The 26,875-nt window shown below is 36.8% G+C and overlaps 1 protein-coding gene across 5 annotated transcripts in view; it reads left to right on the top strand.

The window, feature by feature from the left end:
- The window catches only part of PPP1R13B (protein phosphatase 1 regulatory subunit 13B), a 124,394-nt gene that overhangs the window by 86,722 nt on the left and 10,797 nt on the right, over positions 1 to 26,875 (top strand). For 2 of the 5 annotated variants that reach the window (XM_036749069.1, XM_036749067.1), the window contains exons 5-11: positions 4,609 to 4,710; positions 6,365 to 6,539; positions 8,745 to 8,941; positions 10,180 to 10,320; positions 13,487 to 13,667; positions 23,835 to 24,004; positions 25,228 to 25,729. In XM_036749069.1, the coding sequence (XP_036604964.1) occupies positions 4,609 to 4,710; positions 6,365 to 6,539; positions 8,745 to 8,941; positions 10,180 to 10,320; positions 13,487 to 13,667; positions 23,835 to 24,004; positions 25,228 to 25,729 (1,468 nt within the window). Of the gene's footprint in view, positions 1 to 4,608; positions 4,711 to 6,364; positions 6,540 to 8,744; positions 8,942 to 10,179; positions 10,345 to 13,486; positions 13,668 to 17,411; positions 17,526 to 23,834; positions 24,005 to 25,227; positions 25,730 to 26,875 lie in introns of all 5 variants that reach the window. The other 3 variants (XM_036749066.1, XM_036749065.1, XM_036749064.1) reach the window with 2 other exon arrangements.

Here is a 26,875-nt window from a genome sequence, read left to right as displayed (position 1 = left end):
AAGATGATGGGGGGGGTGGGGAGAGGGAAAGGCCAACTTAATCAAGTGGGTCATGTGCCTTTCCGCTCACACACTCACCAATCTTGACAGCTACAGCCCTAGAAGTAGAATTTCAAAGCTGAATGGAGAGTGGCAGGGCAGACAGTAAGATGGTTTGTGATTCGTGTTGGTCGTCTTTGAGCACTCTGCAAGGTCACATCGCCCCCTCCCCTTTCCCTCCCCCCACAACAAGAACGTTCCATTGTTACACCTTCATGACAGGAGAATGTGAAGAAGGCCTCTAGGGTGTTAGGTGAACATTCTCTGGCAACCTTTTGGGTGAACATGGACAAACATCACACTAGTAGTAAGTGTCAGAGTTGGGATTTTAACCCATGTTATCTGACCCCAGGAAGATGAAAACCTAAACCATACCCCAGATCTGGAATTCTGTGGTATTGTCCTAGAAGACGGGGCAGCTAGGTGGTGCAGTGGATAGAGTGCTGGGCCTGGAGTCAGGAAGGCTCATCTTTGTGAGTTCAAATCTGGCTTCAGACACTTAGTAGCTGTGTGACCCTGGGTGAGTCACTTACCCTGTTTGCAAACCAATCCAGTATCTTTTCCGAGAAGACCCCACCAAGAGATATGAAGAATCAGACATGGTTGGAACAACTAAACAAGTCCTAGAAAAAAGTACTTTAAGTAACAGAAATCGTCATCTTCTAGTGCTTTTTCGGGTCTTCCCAAAGCAGTATCAGTGGCTAGCATTTATTCATTCGTCCACTCACCATGCATCCATGTGCGCACAGGAGCATGCGCGCGCACACGTTACACACCAGTATAGCCTTCCAAGGCCTCTCTTCCCGAGTGATGTTTGTTTTTCCATAAGCTCTTCTTAGAGGAACTGCCAAGGCAGCTCTTTTTTGAACACAGTGAGGGTACTAACATGCACCCCTCAATCCATCTGTTATTTCTTCCCTGATATGTCATGTTCCTACCTGCTTTCTTAGGATGTTGTTTTTCGAGCCCTTTTTCTAGTTCAACACTTCTTCCTTTGAAGTGGGTTCCCTATGAAGTTTAATAGGTAGTTTTACAAAGACAGAACGATGTATACCTTTTGGTATATAGCAATACTGCATTCATAGGATATTACCCCAAGAGACAGTGATGTCTAAAAGTATCATTAATTATATTTAAGTTTGAAAGGATTTAGGTAAACAAATGAATAAATGAAGACATAAGTTTTTTTTTTATACACGCAAACATACATATACACACAGTGTTATACATACACATATCTGTTAGGTGCACAGTAAGGTTTATTTTAGTTTTTATAGCGCAAGACATATTGGATCAATAGTTTCTACTTAGAAATGTGGCATTGAACCGAGTAATTCTGTGAGATTTACCACTGTTGCCATTATGTTTGTGGATTTTTGGAGGAGTGGACAGGTTCTTTATTGTCTTCACCCTTTCCACAGTGGCTACAAAGGAGAATGTTTTTCTTTTAGAGCAAACAAGTCAGGATGATTTAGATCTTAAGTGAAACAACTAGACATTGTTATGAAGCGAGCAATGCCTTTAGACCGGAGCTCCCCAGGACTCTTGACAATAGAGATCATTCCCAAGAATAACTGACAATTTCATTGGCAAAGCTAATTCCTTTTTGTCTCTTGTCCTTCTTAAGAGTTCGTATTGAAGGAAGCATCAGAGGATTTGTTACAGTCTTGTGAAAGTTTTTCCTTCCTCTTCTTGTCCTTTCATATTGGGAGACTTGCCCTTAACTTATGAGGGGAAAAAGAGTGGCCTTTTCTGGTCACTTATTTAATAATGAGGATATAACCTTGTATGTGATTGACAGTTTAACCAAAAGGAACCATATTGAAGATCACAAGGGAGCCTGGCTCGATCTCATTTGGATATAATTAGTAAGGAGGAAACTGAGTAAAATGGCTCTGTTGTTAAACTAGAGGGACAACCAGAGTGTTCCATTGGGGCCTCCTGATGTCGTCTGGAGAATTTCAGATTATAAGTGAGTGAAATAATTTGTGTTAAAGAATCCCAGTAACTTTGAAATTTTAGCACTACTGTTACCTTCATCGTTGAATTTTCTGTGGAAAGCACAGGAAGATGGTGGACTTTTTTTGAAGGGAGGGGGTATTTTTTTCATATTGCTCATTTGGCAAAATATAAAACCAATGGTATAGAAAATGGGATATTTGTTTACTTAAAGTTTTTAAAATTTGGGTTAAAAATCTTTCTTATTCATATGTTATTAAATAAACATGGTTTATTTCCCCCCATTTAACTATTTTGTTTCCTAATGAAGTTTTTAAAAAAAGTTCTGAACCTAATGAACACCAAACAAAGTTAATGTTTCCTTATACATAGTAAAACCAAAAAAAGAGGATCATGCATTTAAGAAGTAAATTTCTATCACATATGGCTGGTTTTTCTTTTTAATTAAGAGACTGAACATAGAATTTTTCATAGATGTCTTACATGTCTGTGATTCTTTCTGTCCTTTCATGGGTTCTCTTCTGTGCATTAAAAATGTTTGCATTTGGGGGCGGGGGGAATCTTTATTTTAGATTGCTATCTCAGCATGCTGGCTCTATCATGTTCCTTCTAATCCCTTTTGATATTACAAATCACCAGTGATATTTATGCTTATCTTGAATCTTAAAAAATATAGATTATTAAGAGTAAAATATAAAAGTGTACCATTTATTAAATGGAAATAACTTTTTTCTCTAGTCAAAAAAAAGCTTTACACTCCAAAATTGTAAGTTGAATTTTTTTAAAGGCTTAAAGACAAGTTTTCATTGTAAGTTTTGAGAAATTACTGTAGACTATTAAAGGAACCAGTATTTTGAGGGGAATATTGCTAGATTTGTAGAAGCTTGGAGGGATAGCTAATATATAACAGAGTCATTTTTCAAAACTTACCAACTTAGAACAGTGGGCTTATCTGAATAAAATAAAACTTAAAACAGGAATAAATGTACAGTTGTATATTTTGGTTAAAAAAAATCAGCTTTCCAGTTCATGTGATAGCATAGCAAGATAATAATTCCTGTGAAAAGGACATTTCTGTGACTCAGTGTTTTGAAATAGCAATCACAGAAATGGTCCTTGGCTACACTAAGAAGCTTAGTATTCAGAATTGGGGAGGCATGGTTCCATTATACTCTAGTATCTGTAGGCCACATTTGGAGTGTTTTCTAAAACTAGTATCTTTATATTAATATTAAAAATAGAAATAGACTTTTGGTTTCACTGACTGCAATGCTTGCTTTCTCTTCTTTTTTTTGGTAGTAAAACTGTCTCTCTTCATGGAAATCGCTGTATGGGGTAGTTTGAAGCTTCGCTTTTTGTAGGTGATCTCAGACGGGTTAAGCCCTCAAGGATTTTTATAATAACATAGACTAGGAAAGAGATGAAGGAAGAAACAGGCACTTGCTAAGTTTATCCTACTATGTGCCAGGCTAATTTCTTTAGAAATATCATCTCGTTTGATCCTCACAACAACCCTGGGGGCCAGCCTCATTTTACAGTTGAGGAAACTGAGGCAAACAGGTTAATAGATTTGCCCAGGGTCACACAGCTATTAAGGATCTAAGGAAGGATTTGAACTCAGGTCTTCCTGACTCCAGGCCCAGCTCTACCATCAGGGTACCAAGATACCATTTAACTGTCTCTGACTAGGAGATTGTATTGAACCTGGTTGTACAAATCTAAAGTTCTGTATGTATTTTTAAGCTATGAATTCTTAGATTCCAAAGGCTCTGCAGATATCCAGAATATTTCAAAGAATGATGTGTGGCACCAGTTACATGAGTTTGTAATGAGATGGGTGGAAGTGGAGGTGGGGGTGGGTGGCTATTAAGAATAATGAGTTCTGTTGAGTAGCTGTATAAGGAATCATTGGTTTTATGGGCAAAAGATGTGTGTCCCAAATATCAGCTGACACTTGATGCCACATCAAATCTTGTAGCAAGTTCACATGTGACTTAATCCTGTAGTACACTTTACTTTGATTTCATTTTTGAAAGCTTTCTTCTGTAATTATCTTTGTCTTGGTTTTTTTTTTTCATCTATTCATTTTAGTATAGTTCTGTTTAGGAGAAGGGCTTTAAAGTTTGTTTTCCCTAGGACAAAACACTTCCTATTTCGTGCTTCAGGAGCCTTAGCACATTTCTTTTTCTTGGATTAGAATGTTACACTGAGAGTTGAATACTGATTTTCAGATCTTGGATATTTAAAATTTTTTGGTATGCTAAATTAGCCAAAAACCTTGGAAATAGCCATTCTGAGGGCCTAAAACAAGATTATCACATATAATTAAACTTTGAAAAATTTTTTCTTCATCAGAGATCTTTCATAAGATTTTCTGCCTATAATATCTGTTACTCATCTATTAATGGGAATGTTTTATCATTTTTCATGTTTAATCACCACAGTCATGCATTTGGGCACAGTCTTCCAAAAAGAATGTACTTTTCCCATGAAGGATCTACTGGAGGGCACACTTTAAGAATACCAGTGTCTATAGTCTTAACACCATGAAGGTGTAATTTTAAGCACCTGGAGAAGTATGTTTTAATACAAGTGGTCTTTTCTCTGCAGGTTGGGAATCCGCGGGTTGAACTTACACTTTCAGAACTCCAGGATATGGCTGCTCGGCAGCAGCAGCAAATTGAAAATCAGCAGCAAATGTTGGTTGCCAAGGTAAGTTTTGAGATGAAAATAGGGAAAAGATTTGAGGGCCTTTTAGTAACTTTCTTTTTTGATCGCAGTGATTGATTAATATGCTCAATACACAGACACTCAGCATGGTGCCAGGAATTCCTACCTTCCCTCCTCTAACAGGGCAGTGCTCCTGAGGACTACATCTGACCACCAGGACTGAAAACAGCTATTTTTTCTTACCATTTTATAACTTTCTTTTCACCTGTGAAATAAACCTTCTCTCCTTGTCACAATCATTTCTCCCGTTTACACTACGTTCGTGTAACATAAGAACAAGAAATTGTCTTAATGGGGGTTTGTGCTTTGTGCAGTTGATAACTTACAAAATAGGTGATGAAAAGTAGGAGCTCTCCCTAGGGGCTGCAGCATTGCAGTGAGATGGGCCAACTGGTACCGAATATTCTTTGGTGAAGCCAAAAGGCTAAAAAAAGTTGAAGTCCAGTTTAGAGGAGAAGTTACCTATTAGGAACATGTATGCACAATTTTGTACATTCAGGAAGCATTTAGAAGGTATTCAAATTATTGCCTCAGTCGGAAGAGAATTTCTAAATAGAAAAAAATGCTTGTGGGTTTTTTTTAAATCCATTGAATTCCTGTTAAGTACAGGTTACTATTTACTTCTATATAAATAATAACAAATATAAGTTTAGTATAAACCTAAGACTTTGGAGACACTTAATTTTTTAAAATACCCTAGGTTTTTAGAATTGAAAAATTTGGTGAATTATACACAAATATTTTATCTTCTTATAAAATGTTTCCTCTTTCCCACATATAAACAGAATCACTTAGGACATAGTATGTAAGAAATGTTAATTCAATTAAAAAAAAAGTGTAGTTGATTTTTCATAACCCATCTTCAAATTGGTGAATTTTATGTACTTAGGGGGACTGACTTTTTTAGTGTTAATGTTGTTTTGAAGTAGGTTTTAATATTATAGAAAAGCTTTTCTGTTCTTGGTGATTTCTTACTGATTGTCCTTTACCATGATCAATGTGCAAATTTTGTGCTTAGTATAACAGAAGGATTATCCTCTTATAAAAATGTAAAGTAATTGTAAGCTGTGTCTCTTATTTGTTTAGTGGTTCTTCGAAAATTAGAAGTTTATCTTGTAGTAGATCTTATCTTTTTCAATCTAAAATCCTCTGCTCTTCATTTCCTTTGGGAAATTGAGTAGTGTTTTGGGAACTATTTTGTAACAGCAGGAAACCTGTTACTAAAAGCAGGAAATTAATGTCAGAGGAAACTTAACAGATGTGCTAGAATGAGTGTAGATGAAATTGTTTTAGTAGATTATGTGAATATAAGAGTTGGGATTGATTGTATTTAAGATAACTTTCTCTTTGGGTTTTTAAAAAAAAGTTCACAGAAATTGTTATTGTGTCTTCCCTGTATTTCACAGGTAAGTTTGTATCTAATTAAATCCTTAAAATCATTCCTATCTTGCACTTATAATAAATAATTCAGTTTTTGTGTACTCTAACACATGCAATAATCCTCTTGGCATTTCTTTAATGTATGTAGTTGACCCTGAAATTGACTGTTGTATATAATTGTTGTATAGAAATGATAATTTAATTAACTTAGGAAAACATATCAAAATTAGAATTTTTTCTACTTTCCCTTTGTTAGGAGCAGCGCTTGCATTTTCTAAAACAACAAGAACGTCGCCAGCAGCAGTCTATTTCTGAAAATGAAAAGCTCCAGAAACTCAAAGAAAGAGTTGAGGCCCAGGAGAATAAGTTGAAGAAAATCCGTGCCATGAGAGGGCAGGTGGACTACAGCAAAATCATGAATGGCAACTTGTGTATGTATAATGTCTTCTAATTCTGAGACACCAGGAACTAGGTGTTTTCTTTTTTCTTCTTTCCTTAAATCTAAAATCAACTTAACTTATGGGACAGTTTTGGTAACAAAAATTAATGATGGATGTTTTTTCTCTTTTTAGTGAGACCAGTGATGAGCATTAGGTAACATGTTGTAATAGGGTGGTTTTGGAGTTTGCATTCTGGCCGTACAGTTATTTTTCTGATCTTGGGCAAGTCATATCACTTCTCTGGGCCTTAATCTTTTTATTGGTAGAATAAGGGGGTTGAACTCACTAGGCCATTTCTGAAGTTCCTTTCAGCCCCAGAGACTGTCTGTCCTAAGATTATTCCAACTCTTAACATTCATTGAATTTATTCTTAGATTCCATGCTGTTGGTCTCCCTTGAAGATAAAATCTCAATATTTAATGAGATCTTTTAATTACTTTAGTAACTAAAAACCTTTTGGATAAATAATCCAAGGCTTTCTTGCCTTAAAGTTGCTCTGTTGTGAGCAGTGTAATGCTGAAATTCTGGGTAAAACTCAAATTTCTCTAGTAAATACACACACACACACACACACACACACACACACACACACACACACATGTTATAGGTAAAATGTTGTCAAACTCTGTTTGAAAATTTTTTTGACATTTGTAACATATTTCCTAAGATTACATTCCCTGAAAACAGTTTCTTTTTTGAATTATTACTCTTTGAAGTTGGTACTTACATGGAACGGTTTTGTTTCTCCATGTTGACAATGTAATGGATAGAGAGCCAGCTCCAAAGCCAGGAAGATCTGCTTTAACATGTGTGGCTGTGTGACCTTGGCAAGTCACTTAACCTCCTAGTGCTCTAGGCAGATTCCTGGGTCTGCGAGTTAAGGTGCTGCTGACCTGCTTCCATAGTGGGAACTTCATTATACAGGAATTCCCTGTACAAATGAAATAGCAGGTCTACTTCCTATCAATGTGGACACATTATTGTAATTAGTTGTGTAAATTGTTCTTTGGCTCTCTTTTCTTCACTTTGTATTTTTTTCATACCAATTTTCCCAAATTTTTCTGAATACTTCACATTCTTCATTCCTTATGGTGCGGTAACATTCCATTACATTCATAGTTTGTTCAGCCATTCCTCAGTTATTGGGCGCACTTGTTTACAGGGTTTTTTAATGCAGATGATGGTGCTATGAATATTTTCGTACATATAAATTCTTTTTTGGTCATCTGTATCATCCTTGTGATCCCATTTGTGGGGTCACTGAGTTAAAGCTTATGAAGTTGGCATAATTCAGAATTACCTTCCAGAAGGCTGAGCCAATTCATCACTTCCTCCACTGTGAATTAACATGCTTGCTTTCCACAAGTCCTCCAACAATGCATTTTCACATCTTTACTAGCTTAATGTATATGAGATGATATTTTAGAATTTTAATTTGTATTTCCTTGATCATAAGGGATTTAGGATGTTTAATAGTTGTATTCTTTTGAAAATAGTTTGTATCTTATGACCCCACATCAGTATTGGGCAAAATGGTTCAGTCTTATGTGTCAATTCCTTACAGATTTTGGATATCAGATTCTAATCGAGCATATTCAATGCAAAGGTCTCTCCTCTAAATCTCTCTTATCCCCCCCATATATCTCATCTTCTTAGTCTAACTGCATTTTATGCAGAAATACTTCAAATTTTGTGCAAATAAGAATATTTTGCCTTTTATTATCTCTCCTGCCCTGTACCCAATTATTAATTCTCTAATATCTATTATTGTGAGAGCTGTAATTTTTCATTTTTCCTAATTTTTTCATGGTATGACTCAGCATTGACTTGATACAAGTATGCTTTTCAGACTGACCCCTTCTGCCACTAATGGGCATGTCTTTAAGGAAAGGGTAATTAAATCTGTTTCAAAAGTAGAACATATTTTTAAATCAGATAGAAAAGATTTTTTAATCATCTGTTTCATGCCTTTAGTACAGTGGAGATAATCTAGAATTAAGATCAAATATGTGTATAAAGTTGTGCTGTAGATATAGAGATCAGGATGTTGAATTGTCAGTGATGGTATAATTGCCTGATTGATGTAATTTAAATAGTTTTGCTTGCATAAAATTACCTTCAAAGCTTGTGTTGGTTCTTTTTTATTACATTATTTTAATTGAATTATTTTTTTTCTTGGGGGTGGGGGGATTACAGCTGCTGAAATTGAAAGGTTCAGTGCCATGTTCCAGGAAAAGAAGCAGGAGGTACAGACTGCAATTCTAAGAGTTGATCAGCTCAGTCAACAGCTGGAGGATTTAAAGAAAGGGAAACTCAATGGATTCCAGTCGTATAATGGCAGATTGAGTGGACCTGCTGCAGTGGAGTTGAAAAGATTGTACCAAGAGCTTCAGGTAACTTGTTGGAGTTTGTCTGTGCAGTGAGTGATGCTGAAGTAGATAAGCACTCTGAAGCAAAGCCGGGGTGTTCACTTAGGAACAAATTCTCACGTGGTGGTTTTTTGTAGAATAACTGAATCTGATGGATTTCCTGGAGTTTGGGCCGGATCTATGATGTCACTAGTATAGGGAACCCTTGTCTGAAACTCAGAGTCCTAGAGAGATTGGCCTGAGGCACTGCTAGATGAAGTGATTGGCCCAGTCACTTAGATACTATGTATCAGAAGTAGCAGTTGAAACCAGCTCTTCCAGATTCCCAGGCCCATTATAAAATTCCATGCTGACTCTCTGATTTACTGTTTAGCTATGTAAAAATACCAGATCATATGGTACCAAAGTCTCCTTGTAAACTAAATTTTAATATGACTCTAAGAAATCTAAATTTGAATAATTGAAAATTATGAGGAATTTTTTTGAAAAAACTTATTAAAAATTATTTTAAATTAATTGCTTTACTTTTTTCCATAAAATGTGTATCTTTAGCATAGTTTGCAGATTGAGTTATAATACTTAGCAAACAACTGGGTCATTTGTCATCTTTGCATTTCCAGTTCCTTGCACATAGTAGGTATTTAGTAAGTATTTGTCAAAGTGAATTAAAATAATAGAGCAAAAGGAAATAGCAAGAATTCATGGTACCTTTTGCTCATTAGGTGAGACCAGGCTTTAACTGTTTAAATTGAATTGTGTGATCATTGTGGAAAAAGGGTGACATTTAGATAGACTATATACTAGAATTTATATAGTATGTCTTCTGCATAGAGAGTGAGAGTCACTATGAGGCAATTCAATTTTGTGTAATAAGTAAGTTGATTGACTAGCAAAAGCAATTGTGATATGGTTGCTTCACATAATACAGACCCAGGGGACAGTTCAGTGTATGAAAATTACCAAAAATATGTAGCTCATTTTTCACCTGGCCTGTATTTTCAGTGCTTGCCTTGTGTTTTGTGAGCTATGTGAACACTTAAAGATAGCTTCCCCAAGGAGTCCTTGTTGGCTTCCATGCAGGTAAGTATGAAGCAGTTGGCATGTTAGTTACATCTGCTGGACCTCATCTAGGCATGATACATACCAGAACTTAATATCATCTTTAGTTTTTCTTGTTTTTTTTACTTCTCATGGAAATGAAGATTTAATAACCTTTTTAAGTAATTAGATTTACAAAGATTGTACCTTTTTTTTTTTTAAAGATTCGGAATCAGCTTAATCAGGAACAGAATTCCAAACTCCAGCAGCAGAAGGAACTTTTAAATAAACGTAATATGGAGGTTGCTATGATGGACAAACGAATCAATGAACTTCGTGAGCGTCTTTATGGGAAAAAAATTCAGGCACGTCAAAAAGAAAACATTCCTGTAAGATAAACTTTTACAAAAGGCCCATCTCCAAATTGCACTTTTTTTCCTGAATTAAATTACCTCCTCTCTCTACCCCCCAGTCAGTAAAAGTCATTAAAAACAAAAATGCTCATTTGCCTATTGATGGCTTAGGGAACCTTAAAGCCATGAGAGTTCAGTAGCAGAGCCTGGCAGCAAAGGTTACTGATGACAATGTAGCATCTGAAACCACTGGCTAAATAGAGCACCCTGTGTTTCTCCTCTCCTCTGACTTGGACCTACTCTGACCTCTCTCTTTCCTGGTATTCTGTCTCCCTCTTCTCTTTGCTGCTGTTAGTTTTTTCTCCCTCTGGTGTCTTCCTTCTCTGTCAGAAAACAGGGTGCCTGGAAGTGGCACTCATAGACCCTGCCTGGCACTGAGGACCAATTCTTTTATTTTCAGTTCCTCTTATGTGGAGTAAGTGGAAAAAAAATTGCATGTAGCAGAAAATTAGTGGCACCCAGATCCCCAGTGCCTTTTCTCCTAGGAAAATTACCTATGGGGCCAAACCCCTTCAGCTTCCGCCACCAGTAGTTGCTCTGCCATCAACTCATGATTCCTCTCAGGTTGGCGGCTTGGCGCTGCTTCTCTGGATGGGCAGGAAGTAGAGAATGAGGGTGGAGTTTAGAGGAAGAAGTCATCGCTTTCAAATTTTCTTTGTTGTTGGCATTTTCATGAAGTCTGCCCACTCAATCCATTGCCATTAAATTGACTGTGCTTTTGAGGGATACCAAGAAACCACGAAGAGCTTTAGCAATGACATATTTGACTTTGATTTCCTTGATGAAGGATGTTTTAGACTAAAAAAGAATTACAGAGGATTTTTCTTCTGATAACAAAGATGCCTTCTATGTCATTAACCTTGGGGAAATCCTAAAGGAATATCTGAGATGTACAATGCTCCCCTGTGGGTAACTCCTCTGTATGCTGTCAAATATAGTGACATTTCACTATAATGATTACACTTTCTACTATAGGAAGAGTACATGATGGTGCTAAGACTGAAATACAATTGATGCTCAGTCTTGGAGTGCCTCCAGAGAGGATAATATATGCAAATCTATGCAAACAAGTTGCACAACTTAAGTGTGCTGCCAACAACAGAATACAGATGATAACTTTTTATGGTGAGGTTGGCAAAGTTGATTTTGTGACTCATCGCTGATGTCTCCAAAGCTCTTTGTTTTCTTAAGTGTTAAATGTTAAAGTCTCAAAACTAGTAGGCTGTTCCTTGAACAGGCAGAAGAATTGAACACTGATATTGTTGGAGTCAGCTTCCATGTGAAAAGTGATTATATGGGTATCAACACTTTGTCCAAGTGGTTTCTGATGCTTGATGTGTCCTTCACATGGGGACAGGGTTTGAGGGAGGGAGGTAGGAAGGATGATTTTAACCTGATATTTGCAGTGCCTTTCTTGTTTCTGAAGATGTTAAACTTCAATTTGAGAAGATTAGCAGTTGGACAAATAGTTGACTTTTGACGCTGGAATGAGAATTATAGCTGAACCAGGCAGACGAAGTATTGCATCAGCTTTTGTGTTTGAAGTTGACATCACTGCCCAAGAAATTGTATTAAAGGAATAGATTCTGATGAGGAGGATTCAATTTATCATTACTATTTGATATGCTACAGCTTCGTGGATTTTCTGCTGCCAGACAAACTTTTATTCACTTCACAAATACACTACTAAAAACATTGTGTTTGTTGTGCCTATGAATCAGAATGATGAGCTAAGCCTACTGTTATTTCATGAATGTTTGATGTCCTTTCATACTTAACTTTGAGGTAATGTGACATCTTTGCTTAGCTGACAAGATCATTTATGTCAAAGCAAAAAGGGAAGTCTCCTGCTTAGATCTCCACAGCACTCTCCCTTGTCCCCCACCCACAGTTACTAGTTTCTCTCCCTGCCCCTCACCTTTGCTACAAATGTAAACTGAACCAGGTATATGAAGTGTTTTTCAGTAGGATCAACTCAGAGAGTTCCAACAACAGATTAAAAAAAAAAAGTAGCTATGGTTTGTAGGGGAGACAATGGCGGAGGGAAGAAAGGGAGAGAAATTAGGAGGTTTGGTGGATTGGGTGAATGAGTCCTAAACTGGAAAAGTTGCAAGATAAGCAAGGTGGGGTTACTGCTTTTCTGTATATTATTGCCAGTTGACTCTTGCCCAAACTTAATGATTTGCTTTATTATTTGAGATGTTTTCAAAATGTTCTCAGGAGTCTAGATCCATTTTTTAAAAAATTTAGAAAACGGCTTCAACATCATTGGTTAATTTTCAGGAATTTTATTATGTTAGATGATTGCCTTTTTATTTTTCTTGTGGTTAATAATAAGTGTTACTATGAAGAATTAGCCTGTCACCATGGACTTAAGATGAATGTTCCTATTGATTTTTCAGTTATTAATAAATTTATGGTATACCATATATGCCAGAGATTTGATGCTTATAAACCTTTCAGTTCCAAAGTAGTTATGTGACTCAAATAAGATATTATTTTATCTCATCATGTTGTTGCTTATAAATGTGGAGTATTTTGCAGTAAATTGGATCTCAGAAGAAAATTATAGATTTGTGATGGAAGATAGTTGTTTAGTTCTATAGTAAAGAAATGAGAGTTTTGTTATGATCAATGACCAATATTGGGTGATTGTGGAGTTTTTTTTTAAAACTCATCTTTTTTTTTATGATCATTTTCAAAGGTTTTTTTTTTTCAGTCATTATTATAAGAATTCAAATATATAGTAACAAGAGTACAAAGACAAACAACTAAACAAAACAGCTTCTAAATTACTGTGCTTGTAACTGCACGCTTCTGTTACCGATTTAATTTTAAGAGGAGACTCTTCTGTTTTTAAGTCCTTTCCCAGTGTAATTGCAGAAAGGAGGAATTTTATTTTGTACTATCAGATATTATTCCCATGCAAATCCTAATGTTTTCTAATGATCACTACTTACTATTTCAGTTTATATGAGAATTCTTAAATATTAAATGGCCATTGTTAGTGTGGGGAGGTTCAGCAGTAGAGTAATAGTCTCATATCAACCTAGTAGCTTCATTTCTCTTAGCTCCAAGTCCGCACTAATCACTCTTCTGCTTTCCTTTTTTTATATAGTTAAATCGGGTTAATGGAACATCATCACCACAGTCATCTTTGAGTGCATCTGGCAGAATAGCAGCAGTGGGGCCTTATATACAGGTTCCTAGTGCTGGGAACTATTCTGTACCAGGTGATCCGGTAAAGCCACAGTCTCTCACTATTGCATCAAATGCAGGTCATGGAAGATCGAAGTCTGGTAAGTAGAACTGACCCTCTTACTATTGGGAGAAACCCTGAAACTTTTAAGGTGGTAATCACGTATGTTTACAAATGGAGGTTTGAATGGCATTTTCAATATTTCTGATGCCGAAGTGTACATTTCTTATTCTTTGTTACCCGTTAGTTGTGGAGTATGGATAGAGTTCTAGGACTTCAGGAGGACTTGGGTTCAAGTCCTGTCTCAGCTTACTAGCTGTGTGATCCTGGGTGGGTCACTTAATCTCTCTGTGGCTTGGTTTCCTCATTTGTAAAAGGAGGCTGGGTTCAGTGGCCTCTAGGGTCCCTTCCCATTCTAAACTTTGCTCCTGTAACTCTTTTTTCCTTGGTTTTCTCTGTGGCTGATTGTACTTCTGGAGCATCATGCATATGGAACTGTCTGACATCTTGAACTACATGACCAGTAGACATCTTAAACTCAACATGTCTTTCTTCCTAACCCCGCTTCCCCCCCCCGCCCCACACACACCCCTTCCCTTTTACTGTAGAGGGAAACACCATCCTCCCAGTCCCAACTCACAGCCTAGGAGTCATCCTGGATTCCTACTGTTCCCCCTTCACCCCCAATCCAAGCTCTTGCCAAAGCCTGCCGATTTCATCTTTGCAACATCTCTCAGATATGCCCCCTTCGCTCCTCTGGCACTGCCACCAGTGTAGTATAGTCCCTCGTCACCTCACACCTGGATTACTGCAATAGCCTGATGGTACGTTTGCCTCCCTCAAGTCTCTTCCCCTTCCAGCCCATCTGCCATTCTGCTACCAAGTGATTTTCTTAAAGCATCAATCAGGCCATGTTACCCAACCTAGCCAGTATATTCCATTGGTTTCCTATCATCTTTAGGAGCAGATACAAAACAAAGTACTCCATATGGCAGTCACTTCCTACTTTGTTCCCCTTTACCTTTTCAGTCTTCTTAGACCTTACTCCCCACCATGTACTCTTTGATTTAGTGACACTGACACTGGGCTCCTAGCTATTCCATGAACAATATGCTCCATCTCTTGGCTCTGGCCATTTTCTCTGACTGTCCCCCATGCATGGAATGCTCTCCTTCCTCCTTCTGCCTTGCTGCAAGTTGCAACTAAAATCCTACCTTCTACAGGAAGCTTTTCCCAACCCCTCTTAATTCTAGTGCTTTTCCTTTCGTAATTATAACTGGTTCATACTGCATATAGTTTGTACATGTTTATTTGTCTGTTGTCTCCCCCATTAGATTGTGAACTGCTTGAAGGCAAAGACTGACTGTCTTTTGGCCTTTTTTGTATCCCTAGCACGTACTACGTGTAGCTGCTGCATTCATTCGATAAACTGTGAGTGCCAAAAATGTCATTTGTACATTTTTGCTCTGTGATTAGAAATAGACCTATTTTTAGGCATACTAAAAATATACAAAAGTGGGTCCATTTCCAGTGTGACTCTGGAAAAATGACTTTTTTAAAGTGACTAGAACATGGCTTCTGATATGATAGCAGGAACTAATTAAATGGTATCCTAGTGGTTTATTGTTTTTTAGGGGATACTCACACATTTATTCTTATGGGGTTTGGCTGATATATAAATATGGTATGGAGCAATGCCTATGCTTGCTACTGACATGTGTTTTGAGGCTAGACTGTGTGATTCATATAACACATTACCTGAATTACGGTGATCAAAGAGTAATAAAGTAAGTTTTATGGTCCTGTTGTACTTGTGGCAACATTCTAAACTATCCTTACCATTTGACAGTATTAGCCACCTTCTCCTTCAGGATATTTCTTCTCTCTAGGCTTTCATGAAACTCATCTTTCATACTCTTCTGCCTACCTGGCTATACCTTCTAAGTCTAGTTTGCTGAATTATCATCTGTTTCCTACTTTACAACTATCGGTGGGTACCCCCTAAAGCCTTATCCTGGGCCCTCTTGACTGATTTCATCAACTCCTATTATTTCGGGCAGATGAATTGCAACCTGCTATATCTGGCAATAAATAAGTTATCTCCTGAACTTCAGGACTGCATCACCAGCTTCTTGGGGACATTTCCGCCTGGATTTCAGACTACCTGTCCCAAAGAGGACTCCTTTTCTTTGCCCTCAAAAACCTGTCCTTTTGACCTTCCCTATTTCTGTCAAGGGCATCATTATTTTCCCAGGCACCTGTGTTCAAAACCTTAGAATCATTCCTGACTCCTTGACCCCCCCATATATCCAGGTAGTTGCCAAGGCTCACCAAGAGTATCATCTTGCACACAGCCCCTCCTCTCACCTACACAAGTATCACTCTAATTTAGGCCTCATCACATGGGAGTAGACATCTGTTTGATTTCCTAGCCTTATGTTTTACACTCCTCCAGTCCATCCTCCTGACAGCTGCCAAAGTTATATCACTAAAAGCACAAATTGGCCATGTCCTTCACTTGCTTAAAAAATTCCTGTGGCTCCTTGTTGCTGCCAAGGTAAAAACATAAATGCCTTTGGTTAACCTTTGATGCCTATCACAATCTGACTTCAGTCTGTCTTTACATATTTATTACACATTATTTCTCTTCATGCATGTTCTAGTCCAGCCAAACCGGCCTGCTGCTTCTTACAAATGACATTCCACCTTAAATATTGATGCTTTTTCACTTTGCCCTATGCCCAGAAGATACTCCCTTCTCATTTGTTCTCCTTGACAAGCTTGGCTCAAGTGCCACTTTCTAAATCAGCCCCTCCTGGTCACTAATGCCTCCCAGATATATGCACTTACTTTTTCCCCTACTAAGTACATGTTACGAAATTACTTCCATATACATTGATAATGGTACAGATTTATCAATAAATCATATGTAGCGAGTTCTTTTCCCTAGTGAAATTGATGGATTTATGTTGATGTGTTTCCATTTTCTTCCTTAGTTTACCTTCTGAATAGTGTCTTACATTTGTGAAATAATTGGCAAGAGTAAGAAGCCTGATCACATGACTAGAACAAAGCCAAACTCTCCTACCTAGGGATGTAGCATCCCTGGGACATTGGTCTTACTTGTGCTGTGCTGTAATTAGCCACGCAGAATTCTGTTAATGTCAGCTTTTACGTGCAATTCCTGTGGGTATGCTATTTTGGAGAGCTCTTTTCCTTAATAGAATATAAAAGTTGTATTTATTTTGTGTGCTTCCATTGGCAATATCCAAGTAAGTAAATATTTATCAAGGCCTACTGTGTCTAAGCTACTGTGCTAGGTGCTTGGGCAAAGATAAAAACATATACAGTTTTTGCCTTCAAAGAAAATATTTTACCAGACTAAAATATTACCAGTGTAATACTACCAGTGTGGTAAGGGACAGTGGGTGTTTTTTATGTCATAGCAACTAATAACTTATTTGTCTTCCTGACTCCACATTTATCAATGTCTTTCTTTTCTTAAAGTAGTTCTAAGGATAATGTTGGTGGATGCTGCTTCATTTCTTTTTCATGTCCTATAATATTCCCTCTAGGGAAAAAAGAAAATACACCAAAAACCACTGAGCCGCAACAAATCTTATTTTAAATTTCTGCTTTAGAAGTTAATCACAAGACTTAATCTTTCTCTTTTGATTAATGTGAGTTAGCTATAGGTAATCTACTTAAAAAGGTGATTTGAAGTAATATGACTCTGGAAAGTCTTAGATAAGTTCTTGGCTTATTATGAATCCATGATAAGAAATCTTGGTAACAAGGGGCACTAGTTTCTGATTGCTGCTTTTTTGACTCTTGTGTTACACAGATGGTCATAGTAAACACCAGGGGCCTAGTTCATGGACAGTGTCAGATCTTGATGTTGGACCTGACTACAGCTCTTCGCATCACTCTGCAAACTCTGCAGTGCAGTTTGTAAACTGTATGTCAACCACAGAATCTTGGGAGAGGCTTATGATCATCTTTAATTTCTACTAAATTAACAATTATTTTTTCTTTCTAAACTGATAAAAGTCTAATATTCACTGAACCTTCACAAGTTCTTTTTAGAAAAAGTAAGAGCAAATACATAAATGAAATCTATTGAAATTAAATCACCATACAGATATCTTAAGATGAAAGCAAACAAATTGTGAGAAACAAATATGATTTAACTAAGTGAATATGGATATTGAGATAGGACAGAGAATTGGTTAGGAAGTAGGATTTACCAAACTTGAAATTAGGTTTTTTCGCATAGCCTGGGGTGTAATTGGTAGCTGATAAAATCCTCTGTTAGGCTCATACATATAAATTGCATATTATTGTTCATGATCACTTTAATTCTTCAGTTTATACTACGAAGTATGAAATATAATTATTGTTTAATACTTAATATCATTTCTAGCTTTCATGAAACTACCCAGGTACAATAAGCTATCATAAGCAACTGAATCACGATTTCTTTTGAAGGAAACCCTTAAAAGAATGGCCAGATGTTATCCTGCCACCATGTAATTCTTTTCATTGTGCTCTGCATAGTATGTTAGCTGGACTTCTTTTAATTTCGCTTGAGAATTTGAATAATTACAGTTGTACTGCAATAAAAGCAAACATGCATGATATATCTTGTGTACTAGGTACTGCAAAGGACATTTGTGAAATATTAAGAGTCTATCATGTGTAGAGCCCTATACTAGGTCTGTTAAGAGATAGAAAGGTAAGGCTGTCCCTGGATTTATGGCGCTCACCTAACATACAAATATATAACATTTCAGTTATGAATTCCAAATCAGGTGTTTTGTGAGATCTTAGGGGAAATGTTTTTACCAGTCATAAACATTATGCTGAAAGGAACAATAGACGACAAACCAATATAAATATTAAATTTATATTCTCCAAATGCCATAATAGTTCAGTTCATAAAAGAAAAATTAACTGAATTATATGAAGATATAGAGAATAACACAATTATAGTAGGAGATTTTAATGCCTCTTTCTCAAATAAGACCATTAAAAATATACCTTTCTCTTAGTACTTCATGGAATTTTTACAAAAATTGACCATGGTACTGAAATACTGCAAATAAATATAAAAAGGCAGAAACTATAAATACCTCCTTTACAGATCACAGTGCAATAAAAACAACATTTGGTTCAGGGTAAAAAAAACAAGACACAGACCCAAATGAAGACTTAATAATTAAATCCTAAATAATGAGCGGATCAAAGAGCAAACCATAGAAACAACTGACACTTACATGGAAGATAATGACAATTGAAAGAACATACCAGAATTTCTGAGACACAGCCAAAGCTATAGTGGAAAAATTACATCCCTAAAAAATATATTATCAAAAAAGAAACAGAGAGGATAAATGACTTAATTATGCATTTTTAAAATTTAGCTAACAGAACTCAATAAGCACAAGACTAGGTATCAAAAATAGAGAAGAAATAAATTAGAAACCAAAAAAAATTACTGAAATTATAAAACTTTTTGTTCCTTTGAAAGTTGGGTAAACTTTTAGCCAACCCGATTAAAAAGAAAAGTTAGAAAATTGAAATCAACAAGATAATGAGTGAAGAAGGTGAAATCACAAAACAGAAGGGGAAAAAAGTATTATCAAAGCCTCCTATGCATTTACATGCTAACAAAATTAAGGAGACAAAAGAGGATTACCTTCAAAAATGGCAAAATACTCATGTTCACAGAAGTCTAAATAGAGATCTTAATTCAATCTAAGAAAAGGAAATACTGTATTTCACTGCAGTCATTGCAGATTTTATGGTAAAATTTTTGGGGAAGATGGGTGGGGGGCAGCAAAAAAAGTGGGCTGTGACCATTATGTGAAGTATTTTTTCTAATTGTGCCAGTTTTACTTGTCTTTAGTTTCTGCCAGTCTCGCACCAAATTTTCACTCACTGAAAATCATCTTTCTGCAACCCTATTTCCATGTTGTTCAGTGAACACAGTCACTTTCAGCTTGAAGCCCACAGAATAGTTTTTACATTTTCCTATTATCAGAAAGGAATGCTTCACACATTAATGTATTGCTGGCAGATGAACGTAGTTTACCCAGTGCTGGAAGATGCAAGTCTTACCATATCACGCGACTTACTCATGGCAGCTTCACCTGCCTGCCTGCTGCCCTTGGTCCTACAGCTCTTCATTGGGTTGAGTGACAATACGGTTAGTACTGCAGCATTCTAAACAAACCACACAAGTCAGGTTTTGGAAGTAGACTGTTAATGTGGGTGCACTGAGAATTCTAGGCTCGCGGCTCACGATGCGCAAGAGATAAATGTGTATACATATACCACTGGTGAATACATTGCTGCTCTGTTTACCTTTTGAGTAGTGTGATGAACAGAATTATTCCATGCAATGATTACGCGATGAAAGGTTATAAACCAGTTTTTTGGATTTAAAAAACAGGATGCCATGATTATGCCGTGAAATACAGTAGAACTAGTTATAAAGGAACTTAGAAAATAAAAAAAAACCTAACAAAAAACTTCTGGTTCTGATGGATTCACAAGAGAATTCTTATCAAATTTTTAGGAACCCACTAATACCAATGCTACACAGATTATTCTCAAAAACTGCAAAAGAAAGTACTCTACTAACTTCTTTTATAAGATAAATGTCATCCTAATAATACAGCCAGGCAAGATTAAAGTAAAGGAAAACTATATACTAGTATCGTTAACGATCAGTTAAAAATTTAAAAATATAATCTGGTCAAACATATTGTAACTCCTTCAGGAAATAATTCGTTGTGACCAAGTTGGATGCAACATGAGGAAAACAACACAATTTTATTTAAGGAAAAAAAAAATCCAAAACCACATGCTTATGTTGATAGATACAAAAAAAGTTCTTCGACAAAGTATAAAACTCATTTATGCTAAAAACTTTATGACAAGAAAGGCATAGAGGGACATTTTCTTAACATCACAAAGTATCTGTTGAAAACCAAAAAAAGCAAATTTACAGTGGGGGTATAGTAGAAGCTTTCACATTAAATATTGGAGTAAAGCGAAGATTCCATTCTTTGCTGTTATTGGATATAGTTCTAGAAATGCTAACAAGAGCAGTGACGTAATTAAGAAATTAAAGGTGTAAAGAGAGAAAATCGTCCATATTTGCTGATGACATGGTGGCTAATTTGGAAAATCCTAGTGAATCAACAAAGATACTAATTGACACAATTAGTAGCTTCAGCTAAGTTACAGGCTACAAAATAAACTCAGAGAAATAAACAGCATTTCTGTCTCATAACAAAATCCAAGAAGCCATATATTATTCAAAGAAAGTCCTATTCAAAATAACTACAGGATGTTTAAAATATGTGGAGATGCATCTCTACCACAAAATACTTGTATAGGTTCCATTGCAAAGTGCTCCTTAAAGAAACGAATAACAACTTAAAAGAATCTTCATTATTATAGTGGCGTGGGTAGGCCATGACAACATTATCGAAGTTAATTTATGGTTTTAATACTGTACCAAACTGCCAAGGGGATGATGCTTTATTGAAGTGGATATAAAACAAAATTCATCTGGAAGAAAAAAAGAGCTAGATTATCAATGGGGAAAAAAAAGGTAGGAACGAACAGAATAGCTCTATCAGATCTCAAACTATAATGTAAAGCAGTAGTCATAAAAACTACTTAGTATTGGTTAAAACAGGGAAATGGATTGATGGAACTTAGCCAAGGGAGAATCAGAAACAGTGGAACTCAATAACACAATATGTTTGATAAACCAGAAAAAAAAATTAGGAGAGAACTCAGTTTGATAAGCTCTACTAGGAAAACTGTAAAGCAGTTTAAGCAGAAATTAAGCTGCGACCAAAACTTTTACACCATATTCCATGATACACTCTAAATGGCTATGTGACCTTAATATTGAAGGACATACCATTATACAATTAGAAGAGATTATATATATATATAATCATATATCATATATACATGTATTATATATATATATATAATCATATATCTTTTCATAGCTATGGCTAGGAGGTGCATTCTTACTTAACCAAAGTACAGAAGATAAAATAGCTGATTACATGAAATGGAGAAGCTTTTGCATAAACAAGCTTAATTTGCCTAGGATGAGAAAGGAGTTAGTCAAATGGGGAATAAAATTTCTATACCAAATTTCTCAGATATGAGTTTGGTATCTAAGTTATGTTGACAGCCAATAGATATATGTGTGTGTGTGTGTGTGTATACGTATATACAAATACACAAACGTACATAAACATATTCATATACAATATACATATACGTAAAAAGACTAAAAGCCAAACCCCAATAGACGAGTGGTCAAAGGATGCTGAGAAACAATTATTCAAAGAATCATAATCTACTAAATAAATATATAAGAATGCCCCAAATTAATGATAATAGAAATAGAACTTAGAACATTCCTGAACTAGATCCCATCTTCTTAACACCAGTGTCCTTTTGGTGATTCTGTGTGGTCTGTGAATCATGGGGTATCATAGTGTTAGAAGAATCAACATTGTGAGTAGCCCAAAATATAGTGAAAAGTTGTATGATGGATATAAATAGGTCACATGTTACCAATGATGACTTGCATTTCAAAACTTTTGAAATGTATCATGGAGGAAAAATTTGTTATTGGAAAAGCTAGTGGGCTGGACATGTAGTGAGAATGAAGAAGAACAGACAGACAGCTCAGATGTTATTGCTGATCTCTTATCAAATGTTAGAAGACTTAGAGCAAAGCCTACTTTTCAAGGAAGATTCTCTATGAAAGATTTCATGGAGGATGAGGACAGCGGCCTCACAGGATGAGAAGACATGAATGGATTGTAGTCTATAATGTTGGAAGAGGCATCAGTGTGGATGATATATAGGTCCTTTTGAGTATCAAAGGAGAACACCATGTTACTGAAACACTCTTATATCTTCCTCTTATTAACTATTTTCTCCATCTGCTTTCAAAGTGTGTTCTTACATAAGAGCTTTTGTAGAGTAGGCAGGTCAAATGAGAGTTCTTATTTCACAGATCTTGAGCAGCTAACTAGCCCCTACTCCACAACCACTTACACTTCAAAATTTAACTCATTAACAGCTTGTACTGTCTCCACCTCAAAAAGTGAAAACCAATTTAAAATGACTTGAAGTTTTTAAACTTTTAAAACACACACACACACTCTCTGTGTCATCCCTCAGTTTTGGTACAGCATTAGCTTCATACATGTTGTATACTCAGAAAATGATGATTTATGATTACCTATTACTTTAAGGTTTACATCTAACCTGGGCTTCAGCTAAGTGTGTGACTTGGTTAGAGGGAAGCATTTGCATCAGATATTTAAAGTGACACCTCCCCCAAGTTTCCAAAGACTATTTAAGAATTTATGGCAGTGTCATATTGACTTTTATCATAGTTTAGAAAATACCATCATTTCTATGGTGATTTTTAGTAAATTTCCTGAAAATTAGTGATTTGAGAATTCTCTCCAATCACTACAGTTAAATCATGGCATTCTTTAGTGATTCCTTTTGATTTGATCTTCTATGTCTTTTATGATTTTTTTGGCAACTAGAAATTACTTCAGTGTCTGATATTTTCAACAGATTAAGCATAACAAATTAATCCTATTTGGGAATTTGGAACTGCTTTTCTCAAATGTTGATCTTCATCATTGTTTTATTAGTTTTAATGTGTTTTTACCTGTACTTTGGTGGGGGAAGGGAGATTGGAGGACAGGGTGGGGAAATGAAGGATTTCTTAAGACACTTGAGGTAAGTGAGAATTTTTCAGTCAAGTTATAAAGCACTTTCACCTCTTAATGAATTGACCTTTTGCAGCTTCCTCTACTTTTTTGGTCTCATTCTCTCAGTGATTCCCTGAAAATTTCAGTGCTAAAAAACAATCCTGACTTTGCACTCTATCTGTTAACATGTCAAAGATATAGGCATAGTGTTAATTTGTGATATTATTAATTTTTTTGATCATTTAAACTTAAGCTCATACAGCACACTTCTTTCCAGCGTATTTAATTAAGATGATGAGTAGCATGACATGCCTGATGGGGACGCAATTTTCCTTTTTCTGCTAAATCAGACACTGAGATCAGTGACTGCTTTGGATTTCTGGCCTGGTGTTATTCCTACTTTGGAATTAAATTATTATTTTAAATTCATTGAATTACTTCCTTGTTAAGAATAAGCATGGCTAATCTTAAATTTTTTTTTTTTTAAGCTAATGATGGAAACTGGTCAGCATCCAGACAGAACTCCAGCACTTCAGTAAAACCAATTCAAACAGCTAGTGTGGAATGGAAGGAATCGAGCATGGATGGGGCTTTCAAGCAAGTGACGATATCCAGCCAGCCTCTCCCCTTGTCAGCATTAGCGGGCACTGAAAAGCCGGTATGCTGGTTGTCGTCTTTCTGTGCTGAGCTAACCTCTTGTAACGTGTTTTAATTGATAATTTTCCTTTTGCAGAAAATATTTTCCCTGGAATTGTCTATATGCCAGAATGTGGCTTATTTTCATATCCTTTCATGGCACCTAAAATTATTTTGTATGAGGATAATAGGCATCATTTATTGCTAATTCTGTAGTTTTCATTGCCAGAAGATTTCTCATTTCTTAAAATAAGTGGTTCCATATGAAGAGGCAGTGTGGTGTAGTGGAGGGGCCCCTGACCTGGGAACAAGGAGGTGAAGGTCTGACCCTGCCTCTGTGAACTTCACCTGTTCCCTTATTCTCCAGGGGTTTCACTCTTCTCATCTCCACAATGAGGGGCCTGGACTGTGTTGATGACAGAAGGCCCTGCTGAGGCCTAGAATGAGAGCATGCTCTTCACTAACAGAAGCATTGAGCGCTCGGGTCACACAGCTAGTCACAAGCTGGCTGGCATGTGAGGGCGTAAACTAGGTTTTAATGTTACCTAACTCCTTGGATCACAGACAACAAACTGAATCTTCTGGTGCCGTGGCTGAGGAAGGTCTTGTTCACAGGTTGCTTTGGAGTTGTTTTGGAGTGTAGGCTACATTTAAAGACTTGGCACCCAAATCAAATCGCCATTTTGTCAGATGAGTTTCATTTTGTATTTTTTATTTTATTTGAAAGTGACTAAGAATGTAAGTTCCCTTGTTTAATCTATTTGGAAAAAGATTCTTACTGTCATTAGGTTACATTTAGAGTTACTTCATGCTTACAAAGTGCTTTATAAACAGCAGTCAAGCAGAGAAAGTCAGCACTATGGAGACTTGTGTGTAAGCCTCCTCTGCTGGGCCTGATTCTTGTAGTCTGATGGGAACGGAAGAACCATTTCTTTTCTCTTTTATTAAGTCATTACTGCCAGGGTGTTAGAGTGCTATTTAGTATAGTCAGTGATGTCCTCATGACTTGAGTCAATGAATTGTCGAAACAGAACAAAGTTGTATACAGCCTCTTCCCTTTTCACTAACAATTAGGTCTGTGAGATAGAACCCTTTTCTTTTTGGTTTATATATGTACAATTAACATTCTTTCTGGGTAATAAACTGTATTGTCTAAAATCTTCACTCATGACAGGTGGAAGTATGCTTATTTTTTAAACAAGCACTTTTTCATCCTCTCCCTTTCTCTTTGAAATCTCAATTTAGGGCATTGACATTGGGAAAGCACCACCCCCCATTCCGGGTACAAGTAAACAGTTGCCTCCGAACTATGGAACATATCCAAGCCCGGTTCCTTTGGGTCCAGGCTCCACAAATTCTTTGGAACGGAGAAAGGATGGCAGCCTCCCTAGATCTGGCACAGGCATAACGAATCGGCAGAAACCTGCTCCCCTACCCTCTTCAAGCAACATACACCAGCCTAGTTCTTCACAACAGATTCAGCAGAGGATTTCTGTACCTCCAAGTCCTACATATCAGCCGTCTGGTCCACCATTATTTCCTTCTGGAGATGGCAGGCCTGATCTCCCATTAACTGTGGCTATCAGGCCATTCTTGGCTGACAAGGGATCAAGGCCTCAGTCTCCCAGAAAAGGACCTCAGACAGTGAACTCAAGTTCCATTTATTCCATGTATCTTCAGCAAGCTACCCCTCCTAAGAATTACCAACAAGCTGTGTATAACACTCTAAATAAGTCCGTTAAAGCAGGTAGATTGTATTCATTTTATTTTTTCCCTGATAGAAAAAAAGTCATGCTTAAGATTTTATAATGAACAGTGATATCTTAATATTTTGAGGTTAAACATTCAGATGTGGGCTGTGGAGTGGGGCGGGTAGGTGGGGGAGAAAGTACATGTAAAGCAGCCTTGCAAATTGATAATGACAAACTTGCCTCATCTGTCTAGCTTCTTGTCTATGTTCTCACTTCCTTAAAGTTCAGTCAAGTGGACATAGAGCACAGCTCCCGGACAAGGCGGGTTTTAAAAACTTTAATCTTGTTGTGAAAAAAAAAATTGTTTTAGCAGGAGCTCCCATCTTTGCATTTCTTGAATGCCAAGATGTTCTTCTGTTTCACTGCTACAGTGGCAGAGACTGCTAGGATCAGTACCCCAAGCAAGGGGGGATAGGAGCAAAGTTCTTTTCCCTCCTTTAGTCTGGTGGGAGGGGTTGCTACCACTACCTGGGAGGAGAAGAGGCAAAAGGAGCCTCCTGCTAAGACAAGTGCCATTCCCTGGACCAGCAGGTAAAGAGGGTATTGGTTTGGGTTCAGTTTACTTCGTCTACCCAATGAAAAACTATATATTGAATCTTAGGTACTGTAGCTATACAAATGAGTTGGTTTTTTTTTTTAAGGGTATCTGGGAGAAAAATCGGCAGCATCTCTGTAAATGTTATGTTCTCATCCTGACAACAGAGAAACTCATGTTATGTCAGGTCTAGTATGGGACCTGACAAGATAGTCTAAGATGACTTTGGTTGGGAGGCGAGATAAGGTTTCTGGACATGGGGGGGAAGCTGTCTACTGGGCATGCAGCTCAGGGATCTAGGGTACCATTGGGAACCAAGGTTTTCATAAAGCGTCTAGAAAACCAGGTGTGTCAACAGGGTGATTCTTCTGTTGCTTCTTGGATGAATAGAGCCCACAGGTTTTTGTGAGATTTGTCAGAGGGAAGAATTCTGGCACAGGGTTGGATTTTCAGAAGTAGCTATTACAGGTTTATTATTATTTTTTCCTTATGGAATCCCCTTATGCATTAAAATCGAATTTTATTTACATTCTCCTTCCAACAAACACATCTGTTGTGTAACACATCTGTTTTCTCTCTTCCCTCTCTCCCTTCATTCTCTGTCTTC

The sequence above is a fragment of the Trichosurus vulpecula genome, chromosome 3, assembly GCF_011100635.1.
Source record: "Trichosurus vulpecula isolate mTriVul1 chromosome 3, mTriVul1.pri, whole genome shotgun sequence".
NCBI lineage: Eukaryota > Metazoa > Chordata > Mammalia > Diprotodontia > Phalangeridae > Trichosurus > Trichosurus vulpecula.
Note: the sequence above shows the minus strand (reverse complement) of the source record. Positions and strands in the feature narration are given on the sequence as shown.